This window comes from Pan troglodytes, chromosome 8, assembly GCF_028858775.2.
Source record: "Pan troglodytes isolate AG18354 chromosome 8, NHGRI_mPanTro3-v2.0_pri, whole genome shotgun sequence".
Lineage (NCBI taxonomy): Eukaryota > Metazoa > Chordata > Mammalia > Primates > Hominidae > Pan > Pan troglodytes.
In genome coordinates this window covers 83,991,489-84,014,931 of record NC_072406.2, presented here as the reverse complement: position 1 = coordinate 84,014,931, position 23,443 = coordinate 83,991,489, and the positions used below count along the sequence as shown (strand labels likewise).

The following is a 23,443-nucleotide window of genomic DNA, read 5'->3' as shown; positions in this document are numbered from 1 at the left end:
CCACACAAAATCCACCCCTCTGGCAGCCCCCTCCCAGCCCACGCCTCAGGCTGCAGGCAGGATGGCCTGGGCCCGATTGGCAGAAGGTAACACTGGGCCCCTCCGTTCTCCACCGTAAGTGCCTGCACCCCCAAAGCAGTGTCTGTGGCCTCAGGTTACCTCCCCTCATTCTTTGCTTCCTTTGTGCTAACCCTGTGGCTTCCTATAAGATCATAGGGTTCCCATCTCACATCCTACCCACACCCTGGTTACCAGTTCTGCTGGCTGAACCTAAGCCTCTGTCTAACCATTTTTTCTCAATCTGTTCCAGGCTCTACCAAGCCTCCTTCCTACTCTCAGCCTGGGGGTTCAGATCACACACAATTCTGAGCTTCTGGATCCTCCACTGCTGAGCTCTATGTAGCCATCACCACCCTGGGCCTCACGGTGGCTGCCACCTTTCATGCCTCTTGTGTTGCCTGACTCCTGGCCCCCAGAGCAACTGGGTCTTGTTACTCCCTCCCTGGGGACAGACCAGTGCCTGTTCCCCACCTGCCCCCTGCCCTGATTGGCTCTGAGTGACCAATGAGAGATGTCTGCAGGGAACCTTACCATTTGGCACACTGACAGAGTGCTCTGGTAGGTCACTGGCATTGTCAATCACTGAGAGAGTGACCTCATAGGTGGCAACCAGCTCCCGGTTCATGGGGGACTTCACCATTACAGATCCTGTGGACCAGACCAGGCGAGGTTCAGCCTGAGAAGAACCCCCTAAAATCTGCCCTTCCCAGGGGTGCTCCTGGCCAAACCCTCCCAATCCCCACAAAGGATGACGGTCCCCAGTAGATTCTGGGACTTGTGGCTGGGGTGGGCCCACAGCCTCCTCATAAGCTTGGGGCACGTGGCTCTGCCCCTCCCATGATGCTTACTAAGCAGGTGATGTTGGGGAAGTTATGTCACCTCTCTGCACCTCTGTGTCCGCATTTGTAAAACTAGATAATTACACTACCGACTGTCAACCCATCCTTTTCTCAATCCCCTACTATTTTGAGGATTAGAAAAACAAAATGAGTTTCCATTTGTAAAGTACTTAGAACAGTGCCTGGCACACAGAAGCTATGTAACTGCTTGTTTAAAAACTGCTGTATTCCTTAACAATGCAAATGTACTTAACACTACTGGACTCTACAATTAAAAAGTGGCTAAAATGGTAAATTTCGTTATGTGTATTTTATCACCATTTAAAAAATGCTTAGATTCTAGGGAGATCAAGTTTAAAGGAAAGTCATGGCAGCTGAAAAGCCCTGAGGGGTTCCCTGGAGGGGACAGTGGTGGGACCGTCTGGATACTTCAGGCCCATCCCTTTGTCTTGATTAAATAGGGAGTGACATGGGCTGATTGTGGGACAGGAGCATTGGTTCCATGGCAGTCCTAGCAAGGGGTTTCCTTCTGTTCTACCCACTGCCTCCCAGAGTCCCTGCCTGCTCCCCAAATCAGAGAGGAACCCCCCAGAAGCATGGGCGGGGACTGGACAGACCTAGTTTGGCTGACCTCAGTGCTGCGTTTCTTGGGACCTTTCTTGTTCCTGCCTGTTAGAGGGCCTGGTGGCTTCTCCTCCCATTGGCTTCATCCCAGAGTGAGACCTCCTCTCCCTCTCAGGTACGGGGGTATCTCAGATTCCCTTCCCCCTTGGCAGATCCCCCTGCTGGGCTTCTGTCTTCCGTGGGTCCCCAGCCATGGGGTAGTCACTTACCCTGGGCCGCCTCCTCCTCCTCCTCCTCCTCCTCTTCCTACTCTCGCTCCCTGTCCCCCAGGCTGGGGAGCGAGGATGGGGAGAGGGCGGCTGCATTCAGTCTGCAAAGGCTGGGCCACGGCCTTGGCCCAGGCCCCACAGGACAGGAAGGGTGGTGGGGATGTGGTGGGCATGGAGGAAGGCAATGGGGTGAGGCAGAGAAGAGATGAGGTGGGAAGTGACAGAGAAACAGAGCTCAAACCTGTGGGCCTGCCAGCCATGAGGAAGAGAGAAGAGGGTTAACATCAGTTAGTTCAGGGTGCAGCAGGGATGGAGCAGAGCAGGGCAGGGAGGATGGTGGGGACTCAGAGCTGACGGGGTGGGAGGAGGGAGGGAGGGGTGGAAACAGGGAGTGGGGAGGAGAAGAGGCACTGGGAAGGAAACCAGGGGAGCAAGTGGAAGCCCATTTGGAGTGGAGAGCTCAGGGGCTGAGGCTCTGGCAAGAAGAAAAGGTAGCAAAGTGGGCAAGGGAGGAGTGGAGGGCTGAGGAGGAGGGGGCAGAGAAGACACTGGAAAGAAAAATAGAGAAGAGAGTCAGTTGGAGGAAGGGGGAACAGGAAAGAGAAAAGCAGTAGGGGATTGAGCAGAGCCTCAAGTTGAGTAGGGACGTGGAGCAGCTCTCCATGGTCCTGACCAACCCATGCAGCCAGGAATTTTGCTAACCTGGGATGTAGCTGGTTCTATCTAACTTCTACTAGTGCTCATGGTTTTTCCTTCTTCTGTTTCCCTTTGGGCCTCAAATGCAGATTGAGTTTATCATGTTCTTTGGCTCGCTGCACACTATGACCACTGGCACCTCTCTTGTTTTATGTGTGCGACTACTCCCTTTCATTCCCATACTCATCTCTCCTTCCCTTCTCCCCTCAGGCAGTCATTGTAATGTATTGAAGTATATTTTTTGTTAATAAAAGTATTTCTGAAAATCATGTATTATTTTGTATGTATTTTACATTTATGGAAATGGTGCTGTGGCATATATCTCATCCCATTTATTATCCTTTTCAGTAAATACTTATTATTAGGATCCATCTACATTGCTCTGTGTGTGTCTAATTTATTGCTTCTCACCGCTGGCACTGCTGGCTGGTGCCCCCATGATGCACACCCATGATATTTTACTCTTCAGTCTCCCAGAAATGGATACCTGCATGGCCCCAACTCCACCATCACCAATAACACTGCAGTGAGCATCCTCAGACAGTTTCATTAATGCCCTGAGACTTTCTCTGGAACATATACTGGGTAATGGTGGTACAAGTGTCCCTTATGCTGGATTGCTATCCAGACAGTGGAATCAGTCACAACTCCTACAGCAGTGCATGAGGGTTTCCATGTCCCCACACGGTCACCAATATCAACATTGTCCAGCATCCTAATGTCCACTAATCACGTGTGAAAAACTGATATCTTACTGCTGTTTTAGTGCTTTGTCACAGCCATGTTGATTTTTCTATCATTCCTCTGGGCCTTCCAAGAAGTACACGTATCAGCTCCATGTCCCTTTCCTAACTCCTCAAAGGAGAAAAACACTGAACTTTTGGGAAAATGATAAAACCATCAGCATTACAATAAGCTACATACATTGTGAAAGATAAGCCATGGTTCTCTTGGTTTCGTGATAGTGTAAGAAAATCATTGATCGCATGCAACTTGCAGAGGATTTAAATGGCCAGCATACATATGAAGAAAGTGTTCAGCCACCTAGTTAGTAAAGAAATGCATATTAAACAAGGTATCACGGCTGGGTGCGGTGACTCACGCCTGTAATCCCAGCACTTGGGAGGCCGAGGCAGGTGGATCAGCTGAGGTCAGGATGATCAAGACCAGCCTGGCCAACATGGTGAAACCATGTCTCTATTAAAAATACAAAAATTAGCTGGGTGTGGTGGCACATGTCTGTAATCTCAGCTACTCAGGAGGCTGAGGCAGGAGAATCACTTGAACCCAGGAGGCAGGGGTTGCAGTGAGCCGAGATTGCACCATTGCACTCCAGCCTAGGTGACAAGAGTGAAATTCCATCTCAAAAAAAAAGCCAAAACAAAAACAAAAAACAAAAGAACAAACAAGGTATTACTTTCCTCTAAAATTGCCAACATGAAAATGTTATCATATTTAATGCTGGCATGATGTGGTGAGATAGGTGCTCTCATACACTGGTAGGGCGAGGGAATCAGGAAGGCCAGAGGAGCTGCTCAAGGGAGGATGAGGAAGCAGAGAAAGAAAGCAAGGGGAGAGATGGAAAAGAGAAGGACGGTTCTGGTTTCCCTCCAGAGGAGGGGGAGAGAAGAGAGTAGCAAGAGAACAGCAAAGAAAGAGAAAGCAGAAAGAAGGGGGAAGCAGGGAGCGAGGAGACAGGACTGGGAGCTGGGAGGGAGGTGGGAGGGGTGCAGGCCCTTGTACCTGTGTTGATATTCACAGCAAAGGCGTCCTCCTGGTCGGGCACCAGGCGATCAGTGTCGTCCTTGGCCACAATGCCGACAATGTGGTACTCTAGCTTTGGGTTGAGGTCGTGGTCAATGGCCGTGATATTGGCAATGACAGTGCCTGGCTCAGCCGACTCCAGCACGCTCACTGTCTGGATGGGGTTGAGGAACTCGGGGCGGGAGTCATTGATGTCATCGATCAGAATGGTGACAATGGCTGTGCCCGAGAGAGGAACGGTGCCCCGGTCGGTGGCCACCACCGTTAGCCTGTAGGACTCCTGCTCCTCTCTGTCGATGGTGGCATTACCAACACGGATGACCCCGGTGACCAGATGAATGAGGAAGCGGTCCTGAGCCCCAGCTTCTATTCGGTAGACCAGCTCCCCATTGAGGCCACTGTCCTCATCTGTGGCTGTGACTTGAAGGACTGAGAATCCTGTTGGAGAGGGAAAAGGGAGTAGCTGCGCACAGTGGCCTCTTCCAGAAAGATCTACCAAGACACATTTGTTGGTGATCTTCTCAAGTCCCCTTCTCATGACAGCCTTGACAGCATTTTCTTTTATACCTTTTTCATACTTGCAATTTTATAGGAAAATGGCATGTTATTTTATTTTATATTCTTTGATTAAACAATATTTTATAATGTAATAATTAGTTGTATCTTCTGCAAATGGTCTGCTTTTGTCTTTTGCCCATTTTTCTGTCAATTATACAAGTCACATAATTATGACAACTTGAGACATATATATATATATATATATATTTTTTTTTTTTTAGATGGAGTCTTACACTGTCACCTAGGCTGGAGTGCAGTGGTGTGATCTCGGCTTACTGCAACCTCTGCCTCCCAGGTTCAAGTGATTCTTATGCAGCAGACTCCTGAGTAGCTGGGATTACAGGCACCCACTACCATGCCTGGCTAATTTTTTGTATTTTTAGTAGAGAAAGGGTTTCTCCATGTTGGTCAGGCTGGTCTGGAACTCCAGACCTCAAGTGATCCACTTGCCTCAGCCTCCCAAATTGCTGGGATTACAGGCGTGAGCCACCTCGCCTGGACCAAGACAAATATACTTTTCGGTTTGTTGTTTGCCTTTCAATATTGGCTATAATTATTTGATGTAACAAGGTTTAAATTAGCATGCATAGAAATTTAATATTTTTCCTCTTAAGTTCTTTTCTTTTATGCTTAGAACCTTCTTACCCAGAAATGAGTTATTCACCTAAGTTTTCTTCATTTATTGTTTAGTGTTTTCTACTTTTTAATATTTTCTTTTGGTTTTTATTTTGGTATCTGACATGGGGGAGAATCTACACTAAATATTATATTATTATATTAGATTACATACAGATTATAATAATTGGATGTAATTGATTAGATTAAATAGGTTTTTTGCACACTGAATAAGTAGCTTCCCCATTGGCTTCATTGCTTCCTTTATCACATCATATTTTATTCTTTAATTTACCAGTATCCGTTTCTGGGCTACTTTGTCCTGGAGTCTTGTGCCCATATTGCATGGCCTTAAATACTGTAGCTTTATAATATGTTATAAAATCTGGTAAGCCAAATCTGGCTTATTATACTTATGTTTTTCAAAATTTTCTTATTCTTCCAGAAGTTATATTTGATTTTGATGGGAATCATGTTGATCCTATTTTGACTTTAAAATAGTCAGTCTTTCCATCTGGGAGTTCAAATGGAGAATACTTAAGAATCTTGTAGGCCAGGCGTGGTGGCTCACACCTGTAATCCCAGCACTTTGGGAGGCCGAGGCGAGTGGATCACCTGAGGTCAGGAGTTTGCGACCAGCCTGGCCAACAGGGTGAAACCCCGTCTCTACTAAAAATACAAAAATTAGCTGGGTGTGGTGGTGGGCGCCTGTAATCCCAGCTACTCGGGAGGCTGAGGCAGGAGAATCACTTGAACCTGGGAGGCTGAGGTTGCAGTGAGCCGAGATTGTGCCATTGCACTCCAGCCTGGGCAACAAGAGCGAAACTCCATCTTAAAAAAAAAAAAAGAAAAGAAAAGAAAAGAAAAAGAAAGAAAGGAAAAAAGAATCTTGTTTTGCAGGCAAGATACAGAAGCTCAGAGGAGGGAAGCGGGGGCCCAGGTCTCCTGACTCCCTCTCCAGTGTGTTCTACACTCACCCTGCTGCCCATCTTTCTCCCCACTGGAGGCAAACTCCGTGTCCAACCTGAGGCTCCAGTCCCCTGTGACCACCAACCGGCCCCTGGTTGTGGGGTGCTGGGGCCTGTCCCCTGCTTACCAGGCGGGCAGTTCTCTAGCAGATGGACAGTGAGGGTGGCAGGGCTAAAGGTGGGCCGGTTGTCATTGTCATCCAGGATGGTGATGAGCAGGTGGGCCGTGCTGTTGAGCAGCCCGATGTCCTCAGCCAGCAGCAGCAGCTCCAGGATGGGTGGTGAGAATGCCTCCCGGTCAATGATGACACCTGACCTCACGGTCACCACACCTGGCACCCGGTGCCGCCAGCCAGGGAAACACACAGAAAAGGGGTGCGGTGGGAAGACAGGGCAAGAACCAACAGGGAGAGAGCAGAGAAAGACAGGGGCACCATGGGACAGAGATGAAAGAGGAGCAGAGGCAGTAACAAAATGACTTTCTTCCCCACAGGCTCAACCACCCGTGCTTAGGGAGGGCCCCATGCGTTTCCTGTGGTTGTCCCCTCTGCAGGTGCCCTCTGCTGTCTTCAAGACTCTTGCCTGGGAAGAGTGACCCAGGGCACAGGGTTGACCATCTCTGTTGACAGATGTGCTTTCCTGTCGGCACCTGTCACCAAAGCGGCCTCCTGTCCAGGACCAGACGGATGTGGCATGGTCTGGTTGGAGGACAGGAAAGTCGCTCTGGCTACTTCTGCTGGACTAGGGGCCTGAGCCTCTGGCCTGTGCATGGGGAGACGACGGGAGTGGGCTGGGGGGCTCCCGGCCCAGGCTGAGAGTTCGTGCACCAACAGAGGTCCTGTGTATCGTCTCCAAGCCTCTTCCCACGTCCCCCTGCCAGGCCACTGGGTGATATAACCCAGCTGCAAGATGGGGACTCTGGGCTGTGAAAAATGGGGTCTCCACGGACAGCCTGGGTCCAGCACTGAGAAGGGAGGCCCTCAATCCAGCAGTGTGGCCATCCCCACCCCAGAATCAGGCTGGGAGTGCTGGGTGGCACAGAGGCCTCACCGGTGCTGCTGTTGATGTCAAAGAGGCCACTCTGGGCACCCAGCAGCTGGTAGGTCACCACGGCGTAGATGTCTTGGTCTGCATCCAGGGCCAGGATGGGCCCATTGAGCACCGTGAGAGGGGTCCCTGGGCCAGAAGGAGAGGGGTCACCACAAGACCAACCCAGCCCCCTGCCCTCCCACCTCCCCTGCCCTGTCCCGGTGAGCCATGGCTGACGATGGATGAGAGGGGAGGGAGGTGAGGTGGACAGGGTGGGGAGGCCCTGGGGGCGGGCCTGCGGCAGCCTTGGCAGACTGAACGCAGATGCCTGGGGAGCGGCCTCAAAGCCCTGCTGGGGAGAAAACATGAGAGTGGTGAGCAAGGCCCCTGCTGCCCAGAGCCACATCTGCCTTCCCAGCAGCCTTTGAGGCTGGCCGCTCCTCGGGAGGGTCTGGGGCTCCCTGAAATCCCCTCCCCGTGTGTGGGTCTCGCCTGTCAACACATGTGTGCACACAATGCTCTGCCTTTGGGGGTCTGGCCATACATGACTAGAAAAATCCACACATGTGTGCATCAAGTTCTGTGTTCACGTGGCCACAGGCACTTGCCCAGGAGCACGCACAGGCCTGGGATTCCCTGGTTGTGCACTCGTGTGCCTCTGCAGGTGGGAATGTCTGCACACGAGCGCATCAGTGGGCACCCATGTGCCTATATGTGTCTGTGCACATGTGTAACCCCACGCACATGCCTTGGTATGGACACACACGGGCACATGTGTGAGCATACACACAGACAGGTTTAAGAATGAAATTCGCCTAGGGGGGATGCCCAGCCAGAGATGAGGAACAGGGGCTGGGGAGACTGGAGGAGTGCAGGTGCCACCTCAGGGGACATCACAGAGGAGATTCTGTCCCTCCGGAGGGAGGTGAGGCTGGTCAGTGCACGTGTGTGGGGAGAGGGCTACACTGGCCTACCCAGGACCCCCTGACCTCCCACTTCTAGTTATAGATGCTCCCCAGGACTTCCAGAAGGCCCTGGGATGCCCTGCACTCCTAGGGTGGAGGGAGCAGTGAGGGGTGGACCCACTCCCCTCCTGGGTAGTCCTCACACCTTACATGCCCTTCTTGAGGGATGGTGGGGCAGCTCTCAGACCACCCTGGGGAACAATGACCACGACTGTCTCTTCCAACCAGACCTGTGGCTTCTTTGTGCTCATAGGAGGCCCGGGAGCCCCAGCCCATCATCTCCCGGAGCTGCGCCCATCCTTCCCCTCCCGCACCCACCGGGGTCTACGTTCAGCTATGCCGTTAGGCATAAGGGAGGTCCTCAGGCATCCCAGGCCCCAGTGGTGCCTGGCAACAGCAGGAGCTCCCGGGTGGGCCCAGCACCTACCAGCGGGAGAGTTTTCCATCACCTCTGCCTGGTAGGTGCTTTTAGTGAAGAGGGGGTGGTTGTCATTCTCATCAGAAAGGAAGATCAGAAGCAAATCATAATCCTGCAAGGGGCAGAATGGGGCACGTTGTAGGCCATGCTCAGCAAAGTGCCCCCACCTAGGTGGGAGGAGGGTTGGGAGGTTGGGGATCGGGGCACAGAGGTGGATGATCAGAAAAGCCCACACCAACATGAACTCACATTTTTCAAAAGAAGACATACAAGAGGGCAACAAACATGAAAAAATGTGGCCGGGTGCAGTGGCTCATGCCTGTAATCCCAGCACTTTGGGAGGCCAAGACGGGCAGATCACGAGGTCAGGAGATTGAGACCATCCTGGCTAACATGGTGAAACCCCGTCTCTACTAAAAGTACAAAAAATTAGCTGGGCGTGGTGGCACGCACCTGTAGTCCCAGCTACTTGGGAGGCTGAGGCAGGGGAATGGCATGAACCCAGGAGGCGGAGCTTGCAGCGAGCGGATATCATGCCACTGCACTCCAGCCCAGATGACAGAGCAAGACTCCATCTCAAAAAAAAAAAAAAGAAAAAAAAAAGAAAAAATGCTCAGTGTTGCTAATTATCAGAGAAATGCAATAAGCCACAGTGAGATACCCTCTCACACCAGTCAGAATGGCTATTATTAAAAAGTCAAAAAACAACATGCTGGGCACGGTGGCTCACGCCTGTAATCCCAGCACTTTGGGAGTCTGAGGTGGGCGGATCACTTAAGGTCAGGAGTTCGAGGCCAGCCTGGCCAGTATGGTGAAACCCTGTCTCTACTTAAAATACAAAAAAATTAGCTGGGCGTGATGGCTCACACCTGTAATCCCAGCTACTTGGGAAGTTGAGACAGGAGGATCGCTTGAACCCAGGAGGCAGAGGTAGCAGTGAGCCGAGACTGTGCCACTGCACTCCAGCCTGGGCAAGAGAGCAAGACACCATCTCAAGAAAAAAACAACAGACACTGGTGAGGATGCAGAGAAAAGGGAATGCTCATACACTGCTGGTGGGAATGTAAATTCCTTCAGCCACTGTGGCAAGCAATATGGAGATTTCTCAAAGAACTAAAGAAAGAATTACCCTTCAGTCCCACAATACCCCTCTACTGGGTACCTGCCCAAAGGGAAATACATCGTTATATCAAAAAGATACTTGCACTCACATGTTTATCGCCACACTATTCACAATAGCAAAGATATGGAATCAATGTAAGTGTCCATCCACAGAGGACTGACTAAAGAAAATGTGGTATATAGACCATGGAATACTACTCAACCGTAAGAAAGAGTGAAGTCGTGTCTTTTGCAGCAACATGGATGGAACTGAAGGCCATTGTCCTAAGTGAAATGACTCAGAAATAGAAAGTCAAATATTGCATATTATAGGTGGGAGCTAAATAATGTGTAACCATGGATATACAGAATGGAATAAGAGTCATTGGAGACTCAGAAGGGTGGGAGGATGGGAAGAGGGTGAGGGTTGAAAAATTATTTATTAGGTACAATGTTCACTGTTCAGTGAGTGGCAGTGAGTTCACAGTTCAGTGAACATTGGACATAATAGGTAGTTTTGGGTACACCTGATGGGTACACTAAAAGCCCAGTCTTTACCACTACACAATATGGACATGTTAAGAAACCTGTGCTTGTACTCCCTGAATCTAAAAAAAAAAAAAAAAAAAAAATCTGAAAGGCGCCCACACCAGGGTTCAAAGACCTGGGTTGAAGACCCTATTCTGGGTGATCTTGGGTGCCTCATTTCCCCTGTCTGGGTCTCAGTTTTCTAGTCTGGCAAATAGGGATTTAACTCCTTCATGGAGGTGTGGCAAATGGGATTGAATCCTGTTCCATCTCACTTCAGGTGGGAAGATGAGTCCTGTTTCTCGACCTTCAAGGCCTTCCTGTTGCCCTGGTTGGAGTTCATTCAAACTCTGCCAGTGCCTCACTTCACACTCGCCAAACCTCAGAACCTCCAGTACCCCTGTGCACTGTCACCACCTCAGAGACAAGGGAACCAAGGTGCAGAGATGGGGAGTGCCCATTCAGAGCCAAGTGGTGAGTTAGCAGCAGAGTGGGGCTTAGCCCCTAAGCCCACCGAGTCCTGCCACTCAATGCTGCTTTTACCCGGGGCCCTCCTGAAGCCAGGCAAGGGAGAGGAAAAATGAGAGCAGAAAAGAGAAAAAGTGGGGGCAAAAATGAGGGAGTAGAAGCTGGGCATGGTGGCTCACACCTGTAATCCCAGCACTTTGGGAGGCTGAGGCAGATGGATTGCTTGAGGTCAGGAGTTTGAGATAAGCCTCGCCAACATGGTGAAATCCTATCTCTGCTAAAAATACAAAAATTAGCCGGGCAAGGTGGCGTGTGCATGTAATCCTAGCTACTCGGGAGGCTGAGGCACAAGAATCGCTTGAACCTGGGAGGTGGAGGTTGCAGTGAGCTGAGATCGCGATTGCACCACTGCACACCAGCTTGGGTGACAGAGTGAGACTCTGTCTCAAAAAAAAAAAAAAAAAAGAGTAGGAAGCAGAGGAGCACCACATGGGAGGGGCATGTAGCTTATGAGTTTCTCCAGCCTGACGTCTCCTCTGGCTAGACCGATAGGGAAACTGAGGCCCAGAAAGAGTGGTGCCTTGGCTGAGCCACACAGCTAGTCAGGGGCAGAGCTGAGATGAACTGGGCCTGAAGGCTTCTGGCTAGGGATCTACCACAGATTCATGGGCTGGAAGGACAGAGCTGACCCCCAACCCAAAGGGACTGTTTGCTTTGCAACATCCACCTCCCTTTAGTCAAGAGCTCATTTCTTTGGCTTCTGAGGGGAGAGCCACCTGGAAAACGCAGCCCTTCCAGGACCTCAGAGCATGCTTGTGGGTGAATGCAGGCCCATGTGCCCCATGCACAAATGCAGTGTGTGTCCAGGTATCAGTGGTTTGGGGAGGAAACAATGATAGTTGATGTTCACTGAGTGTTTGTCACACTCCAGGCACTGTGCTGAGGCTTTCACATATATTGGCTCCTTCATCCTTTCTACAACTTTGGGGTAGGTGTGATCTTCATTTTGCAGAAGAGAAATGGAGGCCAAGAGGAGTTAACTAGCCAAAGCCACGCACCTACTGAAGGAGAGAACTGGGATTTGAAGCCAGCACGTGCTCACTCCAAAGCCTGTGCATGTAAGCCTGGCTATGCTGCCTGCAGGAGGGGTGATGTGTTCTCTCTCCATGCACCTCTAGCTCCCAGCCCACTCCCACCAGTGCCCTCCAGTCTCACCCTCCTGGCTATGCGTGGGTTCTCCGGGTTGTCCTTCACAGAAATGGTCAGCTTGTACTCTGGGATCCGCTCGCGGTCCAGGGGCCGGTTCACAGTGACGATCCCTGTCTGGGATGTGGAGGGTGGTGAGCTGCATGGAGACCTTTTCCCTGCTTTCTACTTTGGCCCACACATGCCAACTGCTCTGCTTGGCCTCCCTAAATTGCCTAAGAGATGATCTAGAAGGCCAAAAATGTGGGTCGGCAGGGTCTCGCCGGGGCGAGAGTGACCCACTCATACCCAGGCCTTGCTGCTTCTGAGAGATGGCCCTCGGAGGACCCCATGGTGTTGTTGGCCATCTACAGACACCTCAAGAGGCTAAGTGAGAACTTTGGTGCGTCTTGATTAAACCAAGTGGTCCCACAGGCTCTGGCCCCATCTCTGCACATGACAAGCTTCAGGGCTGGCTCTAGGTGGACTCCAGAGATGGTTCACTGGTGAATCCAAGATTCCATGCTTCCCACAGAGGTGTCCTCATCCCAGTGCAGGAACGGGAGCCCGGTGGAGCCCAGATGGTGGCAGCAGAAAAGCCTCTAGGGCAGGGTCCTCTTTTTCACTGGAAACCCTGGGAAGCTCCCTGGGGTCAGTCTAAGCCCTACCGTGGCATTGATGAAGAAGGCCCGCTCGCGGTTGCCCGCAGTGATGTTGAAGGTGAGGTGTGCATTGCAGCCACTGTCAGCGTCACTGGCCAGGACATGGGCGACAAAGCTGGAGACAGGGCTGTTCTCGCTGATGGTGATGTTCATGGGCAGGTTCAGCAGCACAGGGTCGTTGTCGTTGATGTCCAGCACCCGGATCCCCACCAGCATCTGGGCCAGTCAGAGAAGGAGGAGGGAGGGGAGGAAGAGCGATGGATGTTGCGCATGGCAACCGAGGAGGAGGTTCGCCAAGGGCGGCATGGAGGGAGAGAGGGTGCAGTTGGTCATGGGGAAGAAAGAGAAATGGGGAGAGGAAGAAAGAAGAAAAAGAACATTAAAAAGGAAAGAAGATGAAAAGAGGATGATGAGGGAAGCAGGAAAGGCAGAGGCAGAGGAGGGGCAGTGATGGAGAAGGGAGTGATGGGGCAGTGGTTGGGTGCAGAGGGGCGCTGAAAGGCAGCCTCTCCAGAGAGTTGCTGGATGTGGCGAGAGGTCTATTAAGGGCCCCAGGGGCAGGCCTGGCCTGGCTCCAGGGTAGCCTGTGGCCTCTCTTGGCACAAGGGTAACAATGTTTACAAGAATCTCTGTGGCAAGTACAGGGGCAGCGAGGTGAAGCCAGCGGGTGGGGCCCCCAGACTCACTGTGGAGCTGAGTGGGGGCATCCCCCGGTCACGGGCACAGATGGTCAGGTTGTAGAAGGCGATGGTCTCCCGGTCCAGCTCCACGTCCTTCCGGACCCTTAGCACCCCCTCCACAGGAGAGATCACAAACTCCCCTGGGTGTCACCCAGGAGAGGCCCAAGTTAGTCGGGCATTGGCAGGAACTGCGGAGACCCCAGGACTCCTTCTGCTTCCTCTAGCAAGCCTCACTCGTCAGAGGTGGGGGACAGCTGGGGCCTGGGTCCTCCAGTGACCCCAGCTTCAGATCCTCATGGGACCTGCAAGGGCTGGGATGTGCAGGTGGGTGGTAGCGGATCACCACCACGGGTGCAGGCAGACATGGGCCACTCGTGCCCTCATGTGCCAGACCAAGCAGCCTCCTTCCCTGGGCCACAGGCAGGCCAGAGATTGACCTGGGTAAGATGGCTATGTTGAAAATGTGGGGGCTTCTTGCTATACTAGCACCCACTGTCTAAGCACTCTTGATCAATGAAGGCATCAGGCGCTTCGCAATGTACGATCCATCCCACATGCCATGGCTTGTAAAAAAGGATATTGGGAAGGGCAGAGCTGACCACAAAGCAATGCTTTGCTAATGGTGAATGCGCAGGCACCGGGCAGGCAGAAGGGGACGGATGAGGGGCAGGGAAGCCCCCAATGCCCTCTATTTAGTCCCCATATTGAGCTATAGTTGGAAAGCAGAGTGGGTTCCCTACACCTGTGGTGACCCTGATTTCCTTTCCTTGACGTTTCTGAAGAGCCCCGCTGGCCCTGTGGCCCCAGAATCCTTTTCTTGGCTGGGCTGCAGGGCCCGATGTCTGACCGTCCAGAGCAAGAACCTCAGATTCTCAGATGCTGACCTGGAAGGCAGCCCAGAGACCGTCCAGTCCCTTGTGTCCTTTGGAGAATGAACTGGGAGACCAGGGGAGGGTTACCACTTGTCTGCACTCCTGCAGCAAGTGAATGACAGACCAGGATTCAAACCAGCACTCTGGGTCTTAACCCATTGCCTCTCACAGGACTTGTGTTCTTTCCAGACAGCACCACTCAGAGCTGACCGGGGCGGGGTGAGAACACGGAGGGTGGAGAGAAGAGACAGGGGGAAGGAAACCAGTAAGCAAGCGCGAGCCCAGCTGGAGAGGCAAGAATGGTGGGGGCTGTGGCTCTGGCAGGAAGAAAGTTGAGGGGACGTGAGCTAGGGAACTGGGAGAGCCTGCAGAAGAGAGGCCACCTCTCCGCATTCCCCCAGGAAATGGAATGGAGAGGTTAGTTACCTCCTTCACTTTCCCTTTGAATACTTAGGGGGAAGGGCCCAGAGTGGGGCACTGACTTGCTCTGGGACAGACAGCAGGAAGCACACAGCTCACAGGGCATGGCAAGGACAGGGGCCCAGGCGCCCCCACAGTTTTCTCTGCCTGTCTCTTCACATCCTACCTCACAATTCCCTGTCCCCAGCTCCTAACACTCTGATGTACAAAAACAGCCCCTCTCAGTCCCACCTGCAGCCGGGATTTCCCACCAGCCCTTCCGCTCCCAGGCTCTTCCCGTCCCCTGGGCTTCACCCTGCCTGGGGGGTGGAAGCTGCTTAAAGCAGGATTTCCTGAGCCTGACACCCCAAGGTCTCCAAAGAACTGGGGATTCCCTTTCTAGGTGTTTCCCAGCCCTGTCTCAAGCCCTGGCCATATGCAGGCAGAGGGCCTCATGCTCTCCTTCCAAAGCCAGGAGGAGACACCAGCACCACTCCCTTGAAGGCTCAGGGAGGCAGGCCTGAGGGGCTGGGGGCTGGGCCAGCCTAGTTCCCCTGTGCAAATTCTCCTCCTTGGCAGCTTGCTCTGGGGCCAGACTTCCCCATCCCTCCACAACTCCTGGAGACAGGAGGTTAAAAGCCTAGGCTTTCGTCCAATCATATCTAGGTCTGCATCTGGACTTCATGCCTGTGTGCCCTTGGGCATGTTAAGGAGCCTTGCCTTGATGTTCTCATCTGAAAAATGGGCTAATAGAGAGATGCCACCGTGGGGTTGTGCTGGTACTGGACAAACCCTGGCCCACCTTGTGTGTGCTGATCCCGAAAGGGAGCCCAGGCAGGCCTCTGAAGGAACGGGGAGCTTTCAGGGAGGGTGAGGATGTAGGAAAGGGGTCCAAGGAATGGGCGTGACCAGAAAGGGCAGCTGAGAAGGCAGGCGCTGGCGGGAGAGGCTCAAGTGCATGTGGCCTGTCTCCCAGCTCTTCTTTGAGCACACAGCTCCTCCTAAGGGCTCAGTGGGGCTGGTAAGTGCTCAGAAATCTGGCATCTGTCTCCCTATAGAAAGCAGCCTTCCAGCCTCAGGCTGCAGTGTTGGGAAGGTGACCTTTAAGCTGGGGTCCCAGGCACGTCCCTCCATGCAGTGGTACACTGTGAAACCAGCTCTCTCCAGACAGCGGTGCTGGCTGTAGCGTCCGTCAACCCTTCAGTGACCAACATGAACCCCGAGGTGGGAGGAGATGTGGGAAATGGATGTCGTGACCCATGTCAGCAGCACCATCAGGCCTTCCTCACCTCTCTGGGCCTTCATTGATCATTTCTGAGATGCGGGTGGCCCTCAGAGACCCCAAAGTTATCTTTGGGCTCTAAATGTCTACTCTTCCTTCCTTGGGGGAGGAAGCCTCCCACCCAGGTCAGCCTTAGGAAACTCCTAGGCGTCTCTCACTCCTTTGAGAGCCTGCCTGTTAGTCTGCTGGGACTCCCCCACAAGGCCCCAAATTCTTAAGGCTCATCCCAATCATGTGTGGATTGAACCCAGGAAGTTTTGCTTGTGGCTTAAAGGCCATGGCATGGAGGTCTGCACTGTGCTGGAGCACAGGTGTGTGCTCTGTGCCTTGAGGCTGGGGTGCAGAGCGGGCCCCTCATGGGGAGGGGCTTCAGCTGCTCGCCCAGCACCTGCCTCTCCACCAGGTGCCGGCATCCTCCTGTGCTCCAGGGACTCCCATAAAATTACAAAATCTCTGTGTTTGTGAAAACAGCAGAAGAGAAAGGCCCTTGCTCTGCTGGTTTCCAAAGAGGAAGGCCTAGTGCTTGGCCAGAGAGGAGACTTTGGGATCCGAAAGGGTAGCATGTCCGAACAGAGTGACCCCTCATAAGCTCTGGGCAGCAGGGGCTCTCATTCTGTCACTTGGGCCCTCCATAAATAGGTTGTTGTTTTTTCCTCCAGCCTCTTAATTGCAAGCGAGCCTTGGGTTCACTGTTGAATCTTCGCACCGCTCTTTGTTTCCTAGATTTAAATACCTCTATGCTGACAACTCCCAAATACCCGTCTCCAGCCCAGACCTCTCTCCTGAACTCTTGGCTTGTATACGCAACCCCTACCTGACATCTCGAACCGACCCTCCTTTCCCTCCACAACCTCCTGCTGCAGCCCTCCATCTGTCAATGGCAACGCCATCATCTTTGGGGTTGCTCACGCCAAAACCTTGACTTTCTCTCACATCCCACAGCCAATCAGTTAGCACATCCTACTGGCTCCACCTCTGAATTACACCAGAGGTGGCCACCTCTTTCCCTTTGGTGGTGATGCCACCACCCTGTCCCGGCTACCTCATTCTAGCCTGAGTGATTGCAGCAGGCTCCCACCCGACCTCCCTGCTCCTGTTCCTTCACCCCTACAGTCTGTTCTGATCACAGGAACCAGAGTGGTCCTGCTGAAACCTAAGTCAAATAATGTCTCTCCTCTGCTTAAAGCCCTCTTAGGGTGCCCACCTCAGAGCAAAAGCCATGCCCTCATGATGCCCCTCAAGGCCCAACAACATCTGGCCCCATTACCTCTCTGGTCTCATTTCTTCCTATGCTTCCCTTTGCTCAACTTTCCCCCAGCTGCAGGCCTTTTTGCTTCTCTGTGAACATCCCAGGCATGCTCCAACCTCAGGGCCTTTCCACTTGCTGTTTCCTCTGCCTGGAATGCTCTTCCCCAGATGTCACTTGACTCACCTTTGCCCTCCTTCAGGTGTTTGCCAACCTACAATTGCTGCCTTCACCCTGGCATTCCCCATCCTCCGGCTTGGTTTTATTTTTCTCCATAGCCCTTAGCACCTCCCAGTATACTAAGTCATCTACTTAGTCAGTTGGTTCATTGCCCGTGTCCTCCAACTGGAATGTATGTTCTATGGGGCAGGGATTTGCATCTGTTTGGTATCCCCAGCTCTTGGAACACGGCCGGCACACTGGAGGTACTCAAGAAATATTTCCTGCACGATCAATTAAAAAATCAGGATGTTTCACAAAGATTTGGATTTCTGCTTTTCTTTTCAAAATGGGCCCAGGTACTCCCAGGCTGGGATCTGGACACAGCTACTACTGGCAGGAGCTGAGTTGTGGCTGCGCAGTCCCCACTGCTCCTGATTCTTTCCTACACCATCTCCCACGAAGGCTCCTTGCCTGACCCTAGCTGGTGCCTTTGGGTCTGGGATTCCCACTCTATAGTAATGAGTGAAAATGGACTTGAGAAGTTGCCCTCAAGGCCAAGGCAAACTCTGCTCTTCATCCAAGGAGAGGGCTGTGAATGGGTGACTATGAGATGTGCAGAGCAAGCCAGGCGCTCCCTTGGTGTGTGGGTTTGTGGTCCTGAGGGCGGGGGCTGTGTTCTGCACGCACTGTAAGGATGTGCTTCCCTCGTCTGCCCTGGGGCCGTTCCTCTGGGTATGCAACAGGGCATTTTTAAATCATGTTCTTAAAGGAGTCTGTGTCCCTCCCAGGCCACTAGCCCTTGTTCCCAGATTATAGGGTGTTCTCGCCACATCTCTGGGAATAAGAGGTGGGAGAAGATTATTTCCATCATTGTCATAGATGGGGAAACTGAGGCCCAGAGAGGACAAAATCACACAATGGTGAGGCCAAATGCCTTGAGACCTCCCTTCTTATCCTCCCGAGCGGGTGTGCAGGTGAGACCCTGTGGGTGGCATGCCCCAAGCCCCACTCACCCAGAGGGTCTCCGTCCATGATGCTGTACTCCACCTGCCCGTTGGGTCCTGAGTCTCGGTCATGGGCCAGGAATGTCCACACTCTGGGCCCCGGCTGGCCCTCAGTGACTTCAAATGGTCCCTCATAGTCCCGGGGGAAGGTAGGCACATTGTCGTTGATGTCATTCACATTCACAAGCACCTGAGATGGTGGAAAAGCTTAGCCAAGGCCTCACCCCAGCCAGCTTTGTGCTGGGCCCACCACTTGCTGGGCCTCAGTTCCTTCCTCTGTGAAATGGACCTGATAATTCTGCCTCATGAGGCCCATGCAGGAATCATATGGGATGTCGGATATGGGTGGGGCTTTTAAGCTATGCATGTGGATGAGTTATCATTATTGCCAAAGCCTTTTATGGGCACAATCATCATATTAATAAAAATGCTATTGGCCAGACACAGTGGTTCACACTTGTAATCTCAGCACTTTGGGAGGCTGAGGCAGAGCCAGCCTGGGCAATATAGCAAGACCCCACCTCTACAAAAAATAAAAGAGTAGTACATTAGCTGGGCATGGTGGTGCATGCCTGTAGTCCCAGCTACTTGGGAGGCTGAGGTGGGAGGATTGCTCTTGAGTCCAGGAGGTCGAGTCTGCAGTGAGCTGTGATCAAGCCACTACACTCCAGCCTGGATGACAGAGTGAAAACTTGTCTCAAAAAAATAATAATAGTACTGCCATAAACTTCTATTTGTTGCTGCACTGTGGTTATCTTACGTGGTTTCATTTGCTCCTCTCACTCCTTAAAACATAGTTTGTATTGTCCTCCTTTCACAGATGAGGAAATGGAAGCAGGGAGGTTAAGCAACTTTCTCAGGGTCACACAGCTAGGAAGTGGAAGAGCAAGGACTTGAAACCCAGAGTTCATGGTTTTCCCATGAAGGAGAGGAGGGCAGGTATTGTCACTTGTCTGACAGATGTAGCCACACAGGGAAGTTCAGTGACCTCGTTAAAGTCACACAGCAAGTTTGAGTGAGTTGCTGAGATTAGGACAGGGGTCTTGGATTTAGGCATTTCCCTTGGACAATCTTCCCCTAACCCCTTCCCGCATTGGAGCTTTCTGGGTCCCATCCTTCCCCAACCTCCAAGCCCAAGTTGGGGCTGTGTCCCATGCACCCACCGTGGTGGTAGAGGTGAGGCGGTGGGATAAGATGGGGCACTGGTCTGTGGCAGTGACGATCAGGGTGTAGCGGCCGTGGCTGATCTCGTAGTCCAGCTCTTTGGCAGCAGTGATGACACCCTGGGGGACACATGGAAGGGACAAGGATGGATCTAGGGGTGGTAGGTCTGCAGCACCCTCTGACCAATTTGGGAAGTAGGCCTTGACATTGGAGCTGTGATGGGGAACCACTGCTACCCCCTAGCCCAGGCTCCACTCCACCAAACTTTTCGTCCTCCCACACTGAGTGCCCCCACAGTTTCCCCTAGACTGCATCTTTGCTCCATCCCCCTCCAGTGTCACTGAACTCCTTGCCAATCCCTGGATAGGTTTCGCCCCTTGTCTTGATCCTGCCATCAGCTGCTGACCATGTGTCTGTCAATGCGGAAGGTGTTGATGATGTTGCCTGCGACGATGGCATAGGTGACTGTGCCGTTGGGACCCTCATCCAGGTCCAGTGCCTGGATGGTGATGAGGCTGGTGTTGAGCGTGTCTGGGCCCTCATCCAGCAGCACCTCATAGTGGGGCTGCTGGAACATGGGCGCGTTATCATTCTCATCCACAATGGTCACGTACACGTGCGTGGTGGCCTGTGGAAAAGAGTGGGTCATGTCCTTGGTCAGGTGGCCAGAGGGACCAAGGTGGATCCAGATGGCTGTTCTCCTGGGCTGAACTCACTCCATGTGACTCAAACAGAAAGGGCAAGGAGAAGAAAGCAGGGGGTAGGTCACAGGCTGGTAGAGAGAGAAAGCTCAAAAACTCCATCAAAAGCCAAGTAAGGTAACTGCTCTGTCCAAGATGGCACTGGCACCACCACTCCTATGTCTGCGACCCCAGCAGACATCACTAATCAATCACAGAACTGCTGAGGCCAGATGCAAACTTGGGATCCTTGTTAGCACAGTGGTCTAGTGATTAAGACTGGCATATGGGATGAACCCTGGTAGTCACCCCAGCTCAGAGCTTTACCAGGGCCTGTGTCTTATTGAGCCTATGTGTCCTGCCAGACTACAAGAGGCAAGAATGTGAGGCACTCGGCCCAATGCCATATTTAACCTTCATCTATTTTTCATGTAAATGAAAGAAATACATATTTTCAGCATTTTCAGAAGGAGGACATTGGGTTTGTGGCAATTTCGTGGGCAGAACTTGTTGACCTGTGAAAAATAGGACTCACAGAACATAACTTCATTCCAAGAACAGCTTCTACAACATACTATCCTGTGATCGGAAATCTCTGCCAATGCTTGAGTCAATTGGACCACAAGTAATATTCAGCTAATCAGAACTCGGCAATCAGCACTCAAGAATCAACTAGAAATGGTTCTTGCTCCCGCTTCCTGCCTTTCTCCACCTGGGAAGATGTCCCCTGTGGACTAACTGCCTTACCCTGGCTCCCTTGCTATCCAGCTTCCTGCTGGGCGTGGCCAATGGGAGGCCCTGACTGAAGATGAAAGCAGTGGGGAGAAAGAGGCGGGGGTGTTTCTTCCACACTCCCTCCATTCCTCACTGCGGTTCTGCCCATGGCTGTGTTTCTCCTGCTTGGGGACAGGGGTCCCCCTTTCATAGCACCAGCTTTCACTGGGCTCCAGAACATCACTTCCTCTTCTTTCCCTTTGGACATGTGAGTGGTAGTGGCTTCCTGTGGTTGGTGCTAGTCTCTGGGTGCTTTATCAGCCTTCTAAACAGTCCCTGTATTAAACTCTCTTCAGTTGAACCCTTTCTGAGTGTGCCATCTGTTTCCTGCCAGGACCCTAACTATTACAAATCATAATGAGTGACTAATATAAAATAATAAGGCGTTAATCACTGCAAAGATGTCTGGGTAGAGAGAACGTGACTAGGCCATTGCCAGGCCAGAGAACAGAAAGCAGGTGGTACAGACAACTCAATGTAGGCAATTTGCATATGGTTTTTTCCTTGGGACTGGCTGGCTCTGGAGCTACCAATGGAAGGATGGACAGATGGGCAGGGGATCTGGACCCAAGAAGGCTGTCACTGCCTCTGAGGAGGCAATGATTCCTCTGATATGCAGCTCTGGATCTTGGGGGTGGAGGGCATTGGGTGTTTGCTGAAACGGTTTCCAAAGCAGGTAGGGTTGGCAGCCTTGAAAAGGAGCTGCGTGGCCTTGGGCAGGTCACATCCCCTCTCTGGACCTTTTCTGTCTGTTTAATAAAGGACCTGGCTTGATTTCTAAAGTTGTTTCTAGCTCAGGGAGTTTGGGAGGTGAGTTTGGGAATGTGGGAAATGTCAGCATCCCCTCCCCAACAGGGAGGCTGGAATTCAGCCCCTTTCCTGCAATGTGGTGCTCTTGTATTCTTGCCAGCAAGTAAGGGGACTCAGGAGGGCTCAAGGCTGGGCCCCTCACCAGTAGAGAGTACTCACAGCTGCCTCCAGGCCCTGCAGAGCCACAAGATGGACATGGTGGCTTTCCTTGACAGTCATCTTTATTCGAATATTTGGGGCCTTCACCACTATTTTTAATGAAAACAAGCACAAACACATGATGGAGTGTGCAGGCTGCAGGGGCTGGGAGTGGAGAGTTTGAACAGAGTTGGGCCTTGGAGCCCCTCCTGCTCTGAGACCAGGTCTGGGCTTGGGGAGGGAAGGTGGGTTTGACTTCCTCTGGTCTCTGGAGGGAGGAGAAAGTCAGTGCTCCAAAGGCCCTCTCAGCTGAGCCCTTCCTGTCCTGCCCTGGTTTTGAGGAAACAGTGCTTGAGGTTTCTGGACCATGGTCCTTGGGCAATGCCTGTGTCTCACCCTGATGCAACCCCAGGAGGCTCAGTGGTGGGCAGTGTGGTAGGGAGAAAGGAAGTGAAAAGGGGGGAGGGAACTGGGCCCAGCTCAGAGGCTCTAGCCCCCTGGGGAAGGGGTTGGCAGGGCAATTGCTCCCCTTTCTCTAATTCCAGGCCCTCCCCGGCTGCTAGGCCCTGGGGCAGAGGGAGTCTGGTTTCAAGGGTGTCCTGAGCAAAGCCAGTCCAGGAAGGGTTGAGATGGGGTGGTGCTCTAGGATCTTGCCCTTAAGGGACCCCCCTCACTTGCCAGAGGATGTCAGGGTGAGAAGGGCCCAGTGTCCACCTTATCTCAGTTGGCTTTGTACCTCCCCTGGTGGAAGGGAGCTCATGCTATGCCAGCAGGAAGGGCCCTGGGCTGCCTTCCAAGGTGGGGTCACAAGGCCAGGAGCATGCCCAAAGACCTGGGTTATGTCCTGCCAGCCTCTGGGGCTCCCATCCTGGGGAGTTCACTGGCTCCAGGGGGACTGGGCCTGCACAAGTTCACTTAGTAATAACATGATGCCTCAGCCTTCCTCTGTTGTAGCCTTCCCTGCCCTTAGAGCAAGGGCTAAGGGCCTCCAGAGAGCCCATGACTTGGATCAGGCCACCCACAAGGCCCCCAGAACTCCTGGCTCCCATTGAGTCCTGATACCCTGGTTCCTGACCCAGTCAGACTCTGGGTGTCCTCTGCCCCTCAGCCTAGGAGTCACCTATTAACCCAAGATCCCTAAAGTGCCAGAAAAACCCCTGGAAGCTTCAGCTAGACTGGGGTAAACTGAGTAAAATGGCTGTGCTCTTCCACTCCTGTGATCCCTGGTCCTGGCCACGATCACCTCTGCTCCTCCATCACACAATCACTCACTCACTCATTGGTTTGTCCATTCAGATAAAAGTGCAGTAAAACCTTCTCCACGCCCAGCTTTGTGCTAGGGTCTCAGAAACATCAGGGAGAGGTTTGTAGTTTTGCTCTGGAGGGCAGAACAGCCGGAAGAAGAACCAACTGCTTGGTTATCTCAGGCTGGAGGTGGTAGCTGAAGGGGGTGTGGACAGTAAGGATTTGCCAGGAAAAAGGAAGGGTCAGGACATTTCGTGAAGTGGGAGGACTTGAGCTGAGCCCTGAGGGATGAGAAGAA

The 23,443-nt window shown here is 52.5% G+C and overlaps 1 protein-coding gene across 4 annotated transcripts in view; it reads right to left on the bottom strand.

Annotated features, from left to right (window-relative positions):
- CDH23 (cadherin related 23) overlaps positions 1-23,443 on the bottom strand; it is a 419,047-nt gene that overhangs the window by 18,070 nt on the left and 377,534 nt on the right. For 2 of the 4 annotated variants that reach the window (XM_054659691.2, XM_054659692.2), the window contains exons 37-47: positions 19,905-20,126; positions 19,498-19,617; positions 18,344-18,524; positions 13,376-13,509; positions 12,696-12,905; positions 12,058-12,165; positions 8,755-8,857; positions 7,384-7,509; positions 6,462-6,665; positions 4,172-4,630; positions 592-708 (exon numbers count right to left, since the gene is read on the bottom strand). In XM_054659691.2, the coding sequence (XP_054515666.2) occupies positions 592-708; positions 4,172-4,630; positions 6,462-6,665; positions 7,384-7,509; positions 8,755-8,857; positions 12,058-12,165; positions 12,696-12,905; positions 13,376-13,509; positions 18,344-18,524; positions 19,498-19,617; positions 19,905-20,126 (1,984 nt within the window). Of the gene's footprint in view, positions 1-591; positions 709-1,732; positions 2,042-4,171; positions 4,631-6,461; positions 6,666-7,383; positions 7,510-8,754; positions 8,858-12,057; positions 12,166-12,695; positions 12,906-13,375; positions 13,510-18,343; positions 18,525-19,497; positions 19,618-19,904; positions 20,127-23,443 lie in introns of those variants that run through there. The other 2 variants (XM_063781882.1, XM_063781883.1) reach the window with 1 other exon arrangement.